General features: G+C 39.0%; 1 protein-coding gene across 1 annotated transcript in view; it reads right to left on the reverse strand.

Moving 5' to 3' along the window:
* ZNF827 (zinc finger protein 827) overlaps positions 1 to 15,909 on the reverse strand; it is a 1,349,262-nt gene that overhangs the window by 848,952 nt on the left and 484,401 nt on the right. Inside the window, exon 3 of the mRNA XM_044062231.1 lies at positions 4,665 to 4,837. Coding sequence (XP_043918166.1) covers positions 4,665 to 4,837 — 173 coding nt within the window. The remainder of the gene's footprint in view (positions 1 to 4,664; positions 4,838 to 15,909) is intronic.

The following is a 15,909-nucleotide window of genomic DNA, read 5'->3' on the forward strand; positions in this document are numbered from 1 at the left end:
TTTGTTCTTTTTGTGATTATACGCATTATCTAACTAGAAGTTAAGTGCAGAAGGGTAGCTGTACAAAATTTCTTTGGAGTACCCAGCTGCCCTCATGTGTTGCTAATTTCCAAATCAAATTTTCAAACTAAATTTCTTTTACCGCTAATGACAATCTGGTTCATCTACTCCGAAATATACTTGAGCAAAATGTTCTTTGTGCATAACAGTGTCCTCTAAATGCACAGATTAATGACAGATTAAAACTCAGTGCAAGATAAAGAAAATGTGTAATTCTATTGAGGAAAAAGAGAATACAGACTGCTAACTAATTCCATCAACTGTTTATTCAGCAAGTAAGGGACATGTAGTCTGGGTAAGCTAAGCAGTCCTTATGTACTGTTGCATTTTTGATGCTGTACTGTACGTGCCAGGAATGCTGCAAGTCCTTTAATTACTGACCTACAGCACTGACATCCATAACAATTTCTCAAAGGTTCTAGCATACTTTGCAATCTTCCACATGAAAACTCTCTGTGTGCGTTGTACTATTAATCAACATTACCAATTCACCTTGAATCAATTTTTAGACTGCTGAGTGGCTAGCCCTGACATGGGACATAGTCTGTGATCTGTGTTCTCTTACCTAAAGGATACTGCTCATCACAACTGATGTATAAAGCAGATGGTCTACACAACTCTTCACATGATAAGGATCATATAGAGTATGTGCTGCTGCTTATGACTCCATTCAGTTTTTGGTCGCGTTTGAGGTAGAAACACCCAGCATATTTTTTGGAGATGGATGAATCCCACAAAAACAAATGGAGAACATGCAAACTCCACAAAGGCATTTGCTGGAGGTCAGGATCAAACCTTGTACCTTGTGCTTGAGAGGCAAACACCTTGACCATTATGCCAGAAGTGCCCCACACAAACACCTTAACCATTATGCCAACCTGTTACAGATTACTAGGCTATAAAGTCCAATTCTACCCATCACTTCCTGGCAAGGCAGAGCAGTTGAAGAAGCTACAGGTGTGAAGATGAAGTGCCTGAAATAGGCAGAAGGACACCCACTGTAAGAAATGAGGACATTAGAGCAGAGGCCAAAGTAGCTCCAATTTCTGAGAAGGTCAAACAAACTGGGTGCCATAATAGACTCTTCAGCCGACACAAGCATCCTCCAAAAGGGCCTCATAGAAACAGACAACTGGTGCCAGAGCCATGGCCTCAAGCTAAATGCCAAAAAGTGTATAGTCATCCCCTTTGGCAAAAACAAAGTGCCCACAAATTACCACATAGGTGGTAATCCATTAAGTACAGAAGAAGTAATTAGGGACCTGGGGACCCAAGTTGATAGTAATCTCTCATTTGACAACCACGTGGCCAAAGTGGTTAGAAAAACATTTTATATAGCCCACCTAATCATGAAGGGATTCACATCTAGATCAGGGGAGGTCATCGTGCCTCTTTACTCATCCCTCATCAGGCCCATAATTGAGTACAATGCCCCTTTTGGGATGTACCTTACCAGACACCTGCAGCAACTGGAAAGACCCCAAAAGTACCTCACCAAGAGGATCAAGGGGCTCAAACAGATGCCGTATGCTGCCCGGTTAAAGAAACTCCAGCTCTACTCAGTGGCATACCGCCTGCTCAGAAGGCGATCTGTGCCTGACATATAAAGCCATGTCCAACCCAGAATTAATGGACATGCTGCACCTCAGAAAATCCAAATCCCATCGAGCTACGCGCTCGAGGGACTTGAACCTCAGCACTGAAATAAATAGGACATGCTGGAGGGACAGATTCATAACCCAGAGGCTCCCTTCACTCTGGAATAAAATCCCAGTCCAGGTTAGGCAGAGTCCCTCATTGACTCTCTTCAAGAGGAATCCTGATGAGTGGATGGGAGATCGTAGGTTTACCCCGGGTATCACTTCTGTGTCACTGTTAGACAGAAACACAGTATACTAACCTTGAAAAAGGGCATAGCAAAATTAATTTAATATGGGTGGCGAAAGCCATACACACTCTGGCTAGGCTTATAAATGCTCTAGGACAGATAGCCTAGTATGAACCTATAAACCTATGAACAGATTACAGTAGTTTGAGCACAAGAGCTTGAAAACTGAAGATGCAGTGTAGACGATTTGGGAGATACAGGATGAAGTCAGGAAGAAACAAGGGTATCCAGCAACAAGATTGATTGTCTGAGAGAAGACCTGTGAGAGTCTGGCATTACTGTCAAAGAAGGTAGGAGAGTGGCAGTGAATCAAGGGAGATGACAACAGTTGATACACCATCCCAAACCCATGTAGGAAATGTGGAGAAAGGAGGTTGTTGATGATATACAGTGGATATGAAAAGTTTACACACTCCTGTTAAAATGTCAGGTTTTTGTGATATAAAAAAATGACACCGCAATAAATCAATTCAAAACTTTTCCCACCTTTAATGTGACGTATAACCTGTACAATTCAATTGAAAAATAAACAAATATGTTAGGGGGAAAAAATAAAAAACGTACAATAAGTTGGTTGCATAAGTGTGCACACCCTTAAACTAATACTTTGTTGAATTACCTTTTGATTTAATTACAGCATTCAGTCTTCTTGGGTACACACCTGCCATCAATTAAAGAGACTCTGATTAACCCCAAATAAAGTTCAGCTGTCCTAGTAGGATTTTCCTGACATTTACTCAGTTGCCTGCTACAGCAAAAGCCATGGTTCGCTGAGAGCTTACCAAGCATTAAAGGGATCTCATTGTTGAAAGGTATCAGTCAGGAGAAAGGTACAAAAACTTTTCCACAGCATTGGATATACCATGGAACACAGTGAAGACAGTCATCAAAAAGTGGAGAAAATATGGGACAACAGTGACGTTGCAAAGAACTGGATGGCCCTCCAATATTTATGAAAAAACAAGACAAAAACTGGTCAGGGAGGCTGCCAACTGACCTACAGCAACACTGAGGGAGCTGCAGGAATTTTTGGCAAGTACTGGTTGTGTACTACATGTGACAACAATCTCCTGTATTCTCCATATGTCTGGGCTATGGGGTAGGGTTGCAAGACAGAAGCCTTTACTTACACAGAAAAACATCCAGGCCCGGCTAAAATTTGCAAAACAATACATCAAGTCTCCCAAAAGCATGTGGGAAAATGTGTTATGGTCTGATGAGACCAAGGTTGAACTTTTTGGCCACAATTCCAAAAGGTACGTTTGGCACAAAAACAACACTCGCATCACCAAAAGAACACCATCCCCATGGTGAAGCATGGCGGTGGCATGTATCATGCTTTGGGGTTGCTTTTCTTCAGCTGGAAATGGGGCTTTAGTCAAGGTGGAGGGAATTATGAACAGTTCCAAATACCAGTCACTTTTGGCCCAAAACCTTCAGGCATCTGCTAGAAAGCTGAAAAGGAATTTCACCTTTCAACATGACAATGACCCCAAGCATACATCCAAATCAATAAAAAAATGGATTCACCAGGAGAAAATTAAAGTTTTGGAATGGCCCAGCCAGATCCCATACCTAAATCCAGAACGCTTTTGCAAGGAACAGTGGGCAAATATTGCCAAGTCAAGATGTGCCTTGCTGATAGACTCCTACCCATGAAGACTGCATGAAGACTGAATGTTGTAATTAAATCAAAAGGTGCTTTAACAAAGTATTAGTTTAAGGGTGTGCACACTTATGCAATCAGCTTATTGTACGTTTATTTTTTTTCCCCTAACAGATTTGTTTGTTTTTCAATTGAATTCTACAGGTTACAGGCCACATTAAAGGTGAGAAAAGTTTTGAAATGATTTATTGTGGTCTCATTTTTTATATCACAAAAACCTGGCATTTTAACAGGGTCTGTAACTGTTTTATATCCACAGTATTACACTGTTATCCAGCTCACTGACACAGGGATAGGTAAGTTCCATAATTGAAGAAACATTAGATCCTAATCGGAGGCTAAAAGATGACACATAGATGAAAACTGCTAACAGCTAAGAGGAGAAACTGACCCAAAAAGGTAAATATACACTGAACTACAGAACATGATTGTAGATAAGAACTGCCTAAGCTAACACAGTCTGTAGAATACCATGCCACACAGAAGAAAAGTCACAGCAAGTTAGTTATAACATATTACGAGATTTCAGTCATCTGCCTAAAATTTGAAAAAGCTGGTGACATTGTTGGTTTAATTTAGCTAAACACCTAAAGGTAAGAACCACATGACCCCATACTGACCCAAAGTGCAGTGGATGCATTTTTGCATTATATTATAAAGAAAATCAGTCCCAAATATCTACACATACTGATGCAAACACACATAAAGGCACACTATAATAAAAGCACTGAATGAGAATCAGACTTGAGAAAAAAGGCACATTAGGTAAGTTAAAAAAAAGATAAAGAAATATATTGCCATCAGGGACAGAAACTTTAAATGGCTTTAAAAATGTAAGTTTTAACGCATGCTGTAATGAAGACAATACAAGACAAAATGACAAAGATGAGAGAAACAGTCTGCCACTAGGTTCACTTTCACATATCATAATACATAAAAAAATCTGTAGCATGGCTCAAACAGTTAAATCTCTCATATCAAAGCAGAGCTTTACAACAAGAAGCACAATTCTTTTTTGATGACCACCCTTGATATCAACTATTGTCTTACCTTCATATGGGACTTAAGATTATCCTTGCGTGCACATCGGAATGGGCAAAGAGGGCATTGGTGGCTTTTCAGTCCGGTATGGATTACCATGTGCCTTTTCCAGTAACTCTTCCGTTTTATAATCAAACCACAGACTGGACATTGAAAAGGCTTCCCTCCTTCTTCTTCTGAAACTAAGGTATGTGTGTGGAAATGGGAAGGAAATGGAAAATAACATAAAAAATACGCATTTAGAGAAACAAAACATTATCAGTATGTACAGTTATTTAGATATCATCAGTTTAAAAATGAGACAGCACTTAGACCAGTGACTCCAGTACTCTACTTGCAGAAAAGATGTTTTCCCCAGTGCTCCCTTTCATTCTAGATTAACTACATCTCTAAATTCAGTGAACTGTTTTCAGAAAAATGAGTGACTGTGATTCTTCTGTATACTCTTTTATACCATGCCTAGCTTGACTACCTTCCATTTCACATGGTAACACTATAACTGCTGATTATGCTTTTGAAATTAAATGTCTAGCCTTCTTTATGAGACATTCAGCTGGAGACCTGCAACAAAGCCTTCTCCAAGCAATGTAAATTCAAGAGGACAGTGTGAAAACTTCCACATTAAAAGTATTTTTCTAGGTGTTTTTTGCTCCATGCCTGCTAATTATCAATCCTCCTGCAATTACACTCTGCACATTTGCCCCCCTGTACTGGGGACTTACCCCAGTATGGTACGGGAGGGTCAGAGACAACAAGAGAGGCAGACTTAAGGGTTGTTTGTGCCCCTGTTGGCATCTTGGCAATGAGGACATTTGCGTGGCCTAATCCCCCCCATGCCACTGTACTGACCACGACACTTCCCTATGAGTCTGTGAGTGCATGCTCCTGTAAACTTCTCAATGAAGGCTACCACTAAGCCAGAATCTGCACCAATGATGTGCAGTGCAACACCATCCATCCTGCAAGGGAATGTGGCTGTATACATCCTGCTCCCCTCCCCCTTCCAAAAAAGGCATGCCTATACTTCTCAGCCAGCTCTGTCAAGCACCTGAGCCACTGATTGAATTCTGGTCACCTAGGCCATAGCCAGAGCTTAATTCTTCAATGCCACTGCAGCTGGCTCCCTAAAAGTATGAAACTGATTTAACTTCTGATTTTATGTACTGTTCCTATGTAGGCCATTCAGCTGGCCCCAATTTCTCTAACAATGCATAGCCCCTTCCAAGTTAGTCTAACTGCTGTCTGATGTCAATTTGAGCACCAGAGACAACAGTTAATAATCACATGTTGAAGGGAAGGAATTGTAAGTTTTGGGGACTCAGCAACTGCAGGCCAATTAATTTAGTGCAGCAGAAACAGCACACCATGATACAGCATAATACTGAGAAAATCCTGGCTCCGTGCCACAGAAAGATGGAAACTTTACTGTGACCTAGGCAAATGAGGTTCAATCAGCAGCCCAGCATTTGTGGAGCAGGAGCAGGTAGGAGGTGTGTCCCATATGCCTCTCCAGTGGGCAGGGAGGGTTGCATGCAATTGGTAGTGCACAGAGTCCATGTAAATTCTTACCCAGCTGCTAAATGCACAGTGTAAATTCTTACCCAGCTGCTAAATGTGATGGCCAGCCATGCCAGACATTGAAGGAATAGCCAACCCCCCCCCCCCACTGTCTCTACAGTGGGATACAGACACACTTTTGGGGGGTTTTGCTGCTACCTCCCATGGAAGTCATGAAAACCCTAATTCTGTGAAGCTCCTCTGCCTTGAGGATGGAATCTGCTGAGGAAGCCCCTCATTCTCAGTGTCTTTATCCAATCATTGATCCAAGAATTGCTGTTCAGCCTTGTAGTTCCACAAATTCTTGGCACCATTCTGATTTCTTGAGTAGATTTTTTGTGGGGCCAAGAATTTGACACTATAGGTTGAGAGGCTGTTCCTTTCTGCTAACTCTTTAGTGAAAGAGGACTGACCCATCAAATGGGGCATTGGTGAAAGATGCCTGAAGGTTTTCCTCAAAACTGCACGGCCTTAGCCAGACATGATACCGGATAGTAATACTTGTCATGAGCCACTCCAGTGGTAGAGAGAGAGAGAGAGATAAAGCCCTGACTACGAACCTGATGAACCAAATTCAATTCATGGCTCAGATGACTTGACGGTCCATCAGGGAAGGATGGGCATGCCTATCTCATGAAATAGCAGCTACATGGGTGTCTCCTCCTCAAAGAAACCTGGTGGGGACAAGGGACATTGTCAGGGGAGGTTTGATGTAAAGAGAAGACAGAGTGGACCTGACTGAGCTGCTGAGGAGGCAGGATGATGTGTTGTAATGTCTTTTTTCACATCCACCCCTTGGATGTAACCATGTCACCACAAGGGGGGGGGGGTAGATAGGGTATACAAAAGAAAACTCTGGGGTGTCTGCTGAAAATGGGCCACTAAGCTCAGTCAGAATAACCTGGTCAACAAATGTAAAATAAAATAATATAAAATGAAATAAAAACACCAAGGATGGATGCAGAGATTGTCAAGCCCATGGAATGCCTTTAAGATACACAACCAGCTCCAGAAAACTCATAGCAAGTCCAAGGGTGTAGAAGATCAGCTGGTTGGCTCAGTTTGGATGTGGAGTACTGGGGTGCTGGGCTGGTGGGACAATGTAAGATGGCAAAGTATAGCAATACCCATCCTGGCTGCTCTGCAAATGATATTATGGATACGTCTCATGGAGAGTGAAGTGATGTTAAATATTGTCAAAATCCCTGACTTGACCTGATGTGAGGCATCACTGGCCAACAACATTTTCAGTAATTTCTGTCCAAAAACATCTCATGTGAGTAGGTAATTTACTTCTCTTACAGTGAAGGTACCTGACATGAAGGAGGGTTTCCCTATGTGGTCTATCACTCTGGAATTTCTATCTACCAGATAAACAGCACCAGTGTCATCAGATAGCTTCATCCAGGTTGCAGCCACTTCACAGCAGAGTCCACAAGGGGGCCTTGCTCCAGTGTACAGTAAACAGGCCAAAAGCCTCTCTGTTAACAATTTAAGGACTGTCCTGAATCTGGTCCAATCTAGAGGAAACTGTGGGAACCCTCTCCTTTGTAGAGATTTCCATCTGGTTTCCAGGACTCAGCTGGGAAACCCAGGTGATTCATGTTGCACCACCTATTCCTGGTTACACTTAGAACAGACTCAAACAAGTGATCTGAGGAAGGGTCTTTTCCTGAAGGGTGGGGTCTATGAAGACCTTTCAGAAAAATTCACTGGGGCAATGATTATGGATGCAAGGCTCCAGATTAAGAGGTGTCTTAAGGTGCAGCAGAGGTTGAGGTGCATCTCAGACTACCAATCTGGTGGGCAGCTCAGTGGTCCTTTCCAAAAACTCAAATACTGAAGTTGCTCCCATCAGTGTCAATGTCAGTGGTGCTCTCCTCAATGTCAATGCATGAGGCAGTAACACTGAAGGACAGGCTCTTACAATCTAGGGTGCGACTGGCACCATACTTGGTTTTGGCACCAATGGGTCAAACACGGAGGACTCCAACACCAAAAATTATTCTCAATGGTGTCTAGGTGACCTAAAATAGAACAGGTGTTGAAACTACAGTCTACAGCTAAGCAGATGCTAATGGAGGTCATTCCATCACTGCAGATGCTGATTATACCAGTATAATCACTGGCACCAAAACTCTTGAAGCTGAGACCAGCCCGGTGAAAAGAGCATACGAGGTTAAGGGAATAGGTCCTTCTCTACTAACCTAGAGTTAGAGGGTAAACAAGAGGACACCCATTGCAAGTTGAGCCTTAACCAAGGCATGCATAATTCTGTCCCAGCTGACGTGAGCTGAGGGACTCCTGAAAGACCTAGAAGGCTTCATGAAAAAAAGCTGAGGATAGCCTGGATTCAAGATATATGGATAACCGATTCTCAGAAGAAAAACCTTCCAGTCTCTTTCTCGGAAAGGGGTTAGGAACTATAATAACCTCCAACAAGGAAGCCTCAGAGGGAACAGTTTAAGAAGTGATGGAGAGAGCTTAAACCTGCTTTGAAGGGTAGGTACTGACCTGGTCAGTTTAGCAGAATGTTACAGCTGTCAGAGATTGTCTCTTCTAAATGCCTCTGTTCCTCCATGGCTATCCTCTCTTCCTCACAGGGAAGAAGTCTATATGTTTATTATGGTGTTTACTATGTAACCTATTACTGCATGCTTTACAAAGGTCGCAGTCCTGCTTGGTGTGTTCCAGACCCACACAATTCACACGTCATGGGTGTCCTGCGGCAGAGTTTGAAGGCCACATTAGACCATTTTTTAGACCTTTTCTTTATCCATCTTACTAAAGAAAAAGTCAGAGCAACTAGTTACCCAAGCCTTAAGACAGCACTGCATAGCACTCAGATGTAACACTTACTTGTCAACATTAATGACAGAAGGAGTAAATGCCTCTAACGTGGAAAATATTTTTATTATTTTATTTTTGTTTTAAACTTGGTAACCAGGGTAAAACACTGATCCAATAGATACAGTATATACAGAGTGAATGACAAACTGCAATACATACATATATTGTACACACAAAATAAAAACAAGAAAAAATACAAAATCCACTGTGTCATTCTTTCAAACAAGCACTCCTTTTGTCTGTTAAAATTCAGATTTCTTCAGACTCTGACTACAAGATAAAACTCAGCTCATACAACCGTAAAAAAATCATGACATCATCTAAAACACACCCAATCAAGTCCTTTCTCTAAAATCAGCTCTTTTACCTGATCTTAAACCATAGGACAGATCCAATCATGTCCCTTCTTTAAAATAATTTCTTGAAGTTGGTCGTAAGCCTCTATTTATTTAAATCACATTTAAAATGTAGTCATTCAAGCCTGCAGAATTTGTATTACTTAATCTTATTTACCTGTCATTTTCCTTGTATACCTCTCAACTGTCCATTTTTTTGCAGAATGCTTAGATTTTTGCCTCATATTTTTGCCTGTTCTTCATAAAATCTGTGGTTTTCTAGCAAATTCTTGAGGACTGAAGTATCTAAATAATGACAGGTATTTGAGTTTCAGACTTCATTTCCTTTAGAAAAATGCATGCTAACACAAGACTTACTTCAGCAACCTTCTATGTTTATAAGAACAATATTTGAAATCTGTTCCTATTTCTGGGCCCTTGTCCCACCGTTATTTTTGGCTTTGCCTAGATTTCTTACACTAAGACCTTGAGAAGAATGATCACTTGCTGTCTACATGTTCTTAGAATCCCCCACCCCAACATTAAGTGCTACAGTGTCTAACACATAAAAAAATCTTCTTTCGGCTTTTCCCGGTTAGGGGTCACCACAGCGGATCACTTGTCCGCTCATAATTGGCAGTGGAGTTTTACAGTGTCGAGTTGCCAGCCAGGCACCCAACCTTCCACAGAAGGCACACACATGCACCAACACCTAGGGCCAATTTAGAGTGTCCAATCCACCTACAGAATGTCTTTGGGATGTGGGAGGAAACCTACGCGACCACAGGGAGGACATGCAGACTCTGCTAACACATAAAAAATAAAATTGTTAAAACTTGTGGATTTTATGTCAATACAAAGCATTTTTCCCTGCTTTTTTGTATTGCATTGCAGTGTTCATATATTATTTTTTTTCACTTTATATAAAAGTAATCAAACCGTATTAACAAGTTCATATTTACAAACATTATACATCACATTATAATCTATGTAACATTGCCAAAATTATTAAATTCCTGCCTTATATATATGATTAATGATTGATGATGATGATTAATTGTAACAAGAGAATAATATGTGGATGCATGAAGATCGTATACATCCCATACATATGTAGCTATTTAAGGAAATGTTTATATTTATTCTTATAATACAATGTTATACAAAACAAGCAAGATCACATATATTTATTATTATCTATTTATTTACTTATTATTTATTTATCTATTTATTCATTTGTACATTTACATTGATAGGCATAGATAATAATCTCATTAGATAGTTTATATGTTAAATATTAATTGAATAGAATATAACATATTCATAACTGATAGGAATTGTTAGCAGCACGGTCATATATTTTTACTTTTTCAGTATATTATGTATTTGTCCATATGTTTATATGTTTTCAGATATAATGTATATCATGTTACATATATATATTTAGATATATATTTATGTTTATATTTATTCACTTGTTTACTTATAGATTTTTACTTGACCATACATTAGTGTATTTATTGATCTATTTATTTATTTATTTATTTGTTGATCGATACATGAACTGTTATGGTGAAGTAATTAATGTTTGGCCTTAGTGATGCATTAAATATGTAGTTATGAAACATGATTTTTACATAGATAATCAGGAGTTTGAATATACTTTCTAAGTATCTGTTTAGTAATTATTGATGTATCTGTCAGATCATATATATATATATATATATTCAAGATATGTATATATATATATACATTATATATATCTCTTATTACTTGCTTTCACAATATACAACTTTTATGTTTAGTTTTAGTTTAGTTTTAAATATGCTATTTAAAGAATTCACAAAGCAGCTTGATTTTTCAGAAGACACTTTAAAATGTGTATAAATGATGACCTGATACCATAGGATGAATGCTATCAGTACTAAATGTGAGTATGACTTTAAAAGTAAATTATACTCTTTTATTAAAGAAAGATGGTTGTTAATTAATTAATTAATTAGATAAATGATGCAATGAAGGATTATAGAGTACTATTTAAGTTGAGCTGCTTTATTTTATAATGAAATCTGATGAAGCGTATCAAGGATACGTGAAAGCGCTCATTTCATCTGTTTTATTTGTTCGAATAAAGAAGAAGTTGGATTTTTACTGTGGACTGGTGATTACTTTATAGGAATAGAACTGTTACAGCCGTTTTGCTCTGGTTCACCTGTGTTATTTATTCGTAAATTCCTGCCTTCTTTTACACCTCATTCCTCCAAAACATTTTTTTTGTGTACATTATTCCTACAGTTTCCTTTTTTTCTATGCAATTTACTCCTACCCTTTTCTAAACATCCCACTTTTTTATCTCTGTTACAATATTCACTACTTCAAATTACAGCTGGTTTAGATTTTGATTTCCATTTTCTAGTGATTGCTTTTTTTTTGGCAGCCATCTAAATTAATCTTAACAAGGCCTTACTATGTTTCAGCAATTCAGATCCTGTATCCCAGCTCAAAAAAATCATGTGCTCGCCCAATGTTCCTGACAGAGTACTCTGTACAAAGTTTTAAAGTATGTTCCTAGTTCCCTCTTTTTTTCTCCAACACACCTCCAGCATTTGCCATCTACCTGAGGAAATAGTTTTTGGAGTCTGGTTGGGATATAAAAGTATCTATGCAATAACTTCAAGGCAAAAATCCTAAATCTTCTATGCTTTGTTGCATATTCAGGAGCTATATATATATATATATATATATATATATATATATCTATATATATATATATATATATATATAGGTCTTCCCATTGTTTCTTTATGAATTGCATATCTAATTTATCTTCCCAACCTTTTCTGACTTCTGACTGATTCCATACTTACCGTGCAATATTTTATATGCCTTACTAATTATCACTTTTTTAACAGCAGCTTCTATGCTACATTGAATTAGAAGCTCAACCAGTGCAGGTCATTCATTTAGGACTCCCCTACCCTAGGACTCTTTGTCTATGCTTGTATATCAATCCCTGATAGGGAAAGCAATCACTAGCTGCCATCCAAATGTCTTATTGGCCTCTTCCCATTCTAATGCATTTCCTTCTCTACTTATTTGTTCCCCGTATCTTGGTTCCTTTGTCAGCTTCTTCCAGTAAATTCCACCCTTCTCTTGTCTAGTTTCTGTACTCCTAATTTCATTTATCCTTATTGTCAGAATTTCCTTTCTCCATTCCTGTATTGGCTTAGTTCTTGGTATACTTTCTGATACATAATGGATATAATATCTGTATGACTGTTATTATTCTCCTCTTTAATGATCTATGTCCAAAACCCCATTCTATCCTTATTTCTTGAATTACTCTCCGCTTCATCGTCATCCTTTTCCAGTTTGAATTACAGCTTTCTGCTTGGGTTATGTATAACAGTCCTAACTGTGTAGCACTAAAATATCCCTTCAAATCAGGTAATCCTAAACCTTCTTGTTCTATTGGGAGGATTAACTTATCCCACTTGACTCTTCCCCTCCCAAATAAAATCCTTCAAGTCTTTATTACTATCCACAACTTCTCGTTGGTTAATAAAAATATAGCTGACTTATGTATAAAACTAAAGGGACTAAAAACACTTTTATTGCTTGTATCTTGCTACCCATATCCACAGACAAGAGCTTCCACTTTCTCAGTTTTTGTGTTATCTTCTGTTTAGTCTCTTCCCACATATCCTTAGCTGCCATAGCTGAATCATTTTTATTCCATACTCCTAAACACTTCATTTTATCATGTCCCTATAAATATGCATATTGCCGGACCAGTTCATGTGTGGGTGAATAGTTTATAACTATAGCCTTTGTTTTATCGTCATTAATTTCATATTCCTAAAAAATACAGAAATGTCTCAGAATATTCTACAACATTGAGATGTCTTTTTCTGATTCCAATAGGTCCAAAATAATATCATCTGTCAATAAAGCCAATTTTTCTTGAACACTATCCAAACCCTGACCCTTCCTCCAACCTCACCCCTTCCAAAACCTTTTCCTCTAAAAATCTACTTTTAATCACTCTTAACCTGTGTAGCATCTGCAATAAAACTAAATAACTCCACGCTTGGCTAACCCAACACTCCCCTGATATATTAGCATTCACTGAAATGTGGCTCAAGCCACATATTAAAGATACTGAACTATTCCCACCAGGCTACAACATAATTAGAGTAGACCGAATTCATAAAAAGGGAACGGTGTAGCATTAACCTATTCTAATACTTTCACCCTACTTCCATATCCTAAACCCATCCCCTCCTTCTGTACTGCTGAAATTCTCCTAGCACTTTAAAAATCAATAAGACCAAACAAATATGCATTGCAGTACTATATATTTCTCCAGGGAATAACATCCCCATATTAGATTTCCTTTCCTGGATCTCCCTAAACATCACCACCGAAACCAGCATCCTAGGGGGGACAAACAAATTGGCAAAGTCTAAACTCCACCCACATCACCAACAGCATAAACCTATACAGTTTTACCCAACTTATCTTTCCAATAAGAATTTCAAAAAATAAAGACCAAGGAACTACACTAGACTGGATCCTAGTTTAAGATCCCCACAAATACACCAACTCTGGAACACCACCTACTAATTTAAGTGACAACCTACCCACCTATACTAACAGAACCATAATCCAAAGCAGCAAAAAATACACTTATAAAACCTCACTTAATTTGTCTAATTTAAACCAACAACAATTTAACTCAATACTAAAATCTATGAACTGGTCCTCACTACAATCCTTACCATTAGATGACACCATTAGCCACATCAACAAAATATTCCAAGATACCCTTAACAACCTAACCCCCTCCACACTACAAGAATAAAAATAAATACGGTCTCTGGCCAACGAAGGACACCAAAAACCTACTAGTAACAACAGACAAAACCTGACAAGAATGGCAACAAACTAAAAGTGAACCAAATTACCAAAAGTACAAACAACTATGCAACCAGGCAAAAAAAATAGTTAACAAGGACGAAAAGCACTATTTCTCCCACCATTTAACCACCAACAAAAACTACCCCAAAAAAATGTTGGCATACCATCTTTCAGCTCCTTAACCCTGGAACCAAAGAAAATAAATCCCCTCCCACCAATAAAACCCCATCCCAAATAGATGAAGCCTTCAACACACATTTCATTGACAGCATACTCAATCTATTCAATCCTTCTAACCAGCCTTCAAATTCTCACCCCAGTCAAAACCCAAGACCTTCCCAAACTATTACAGAACCCCCCCCCCTTATCTTCCCATGTCCGTCAGGTTACTACTACAACTCACCGACATCTTCTTCTCTTTACTCTCTGACCTGTACCCACTCACCACATATGTACGTTACTCCTCACACTAAAAACTTGTTGTTCCTCCACTGATAATCTCCCACCACCGTACTTAAAGCCCGCTGCCGATGCCATAGCTTAACCAGTCAGTATACTCATCACCTGATCCATCACAGAGTCCTACATCCCCACCCTCTGGAAAAAATCCATAACTCCCCCCTACACAAAGGTGGTAAATCCTATGACATTTCCAATTATCCCCCTATCGCGATACTATCTCCCCTATCCAAACTATTAAAAAAATGCATACATAAACAGCTACTTAATCATACCCTACAAAACAAATTACTTACCCCACTCAGCATGGCTTCAGACTGTCACATAGTAGAGCAACTGCATTAGTCTCCTTCACAGATACAGTCAACAAAGCCAGGGATGCTGGACTGCTAAAATCTGTAATATTTCTTCATTTATCCAAAGCCTTCAACACAGTTCCCCACCCAAAACTACTACAACTCTCTAACCTCAGTCTCTCCCCTACTTCTCAACTATGGTTCAACAGTTACCTAACAGGCAGGCAACAATGCGTAAAATGGCAGGGAACCCTCTCAAACTATCTACCAGATAACACCGGAGTTCTACAGGGGTCCATTCTCGGACCATTACTCGAACATCTTCACTAACACCCTTCACACCACCTCCAGCCAAAGCTCCCTTATACAATATGCTGATGATTTTACTATCATCTCCTTTTCAAACAACATGAAACACCTTCAGCATCTAACCCAAACTGCCTTTACATCCATAGAAACCTGGCTAAACACTGCCCAGCTCCTGCTGAACTCTAATAAAACAAAAGTTCTCCTTTTCACACCCAAGAATCTCTCAGTCGACTTCAAGATCATTTCTCTAAACAATAATCAACTAGAAGTTGTTACCCGAGACAAACTACTTGGAGTAACCATAGACAATAAGCTCTCCTTTGATCTATGTATTCACAATGCAATCAAAAATAACCACTGCAAACTAGGAATGCAATACTGCCACAAAAACTTAATGAACTCAACCACCAAAATCACCCTGGCTGTTACTTATCTGCTCCCTTCCCTTCTCTAAGGTGCTCCCATAATGAAAAACAACAGATTACCTTAAAAAATATACTGGAATACAATCCTGCTGCAACAAAATTG

Source organism: Protopterus annectens, chromosome 2.part1, assembly GCF_019279795.1.
Source record: "Protopterus annectens isolate FY-2018-M chromosome 2.part1, PAN1.0, whole genome shotgun sequence".
NCBI lineage: Eukaryota > Metazoa > Chordata > Ceratodontiformes > Protopteridae > Protopterus > Protopterus annectens.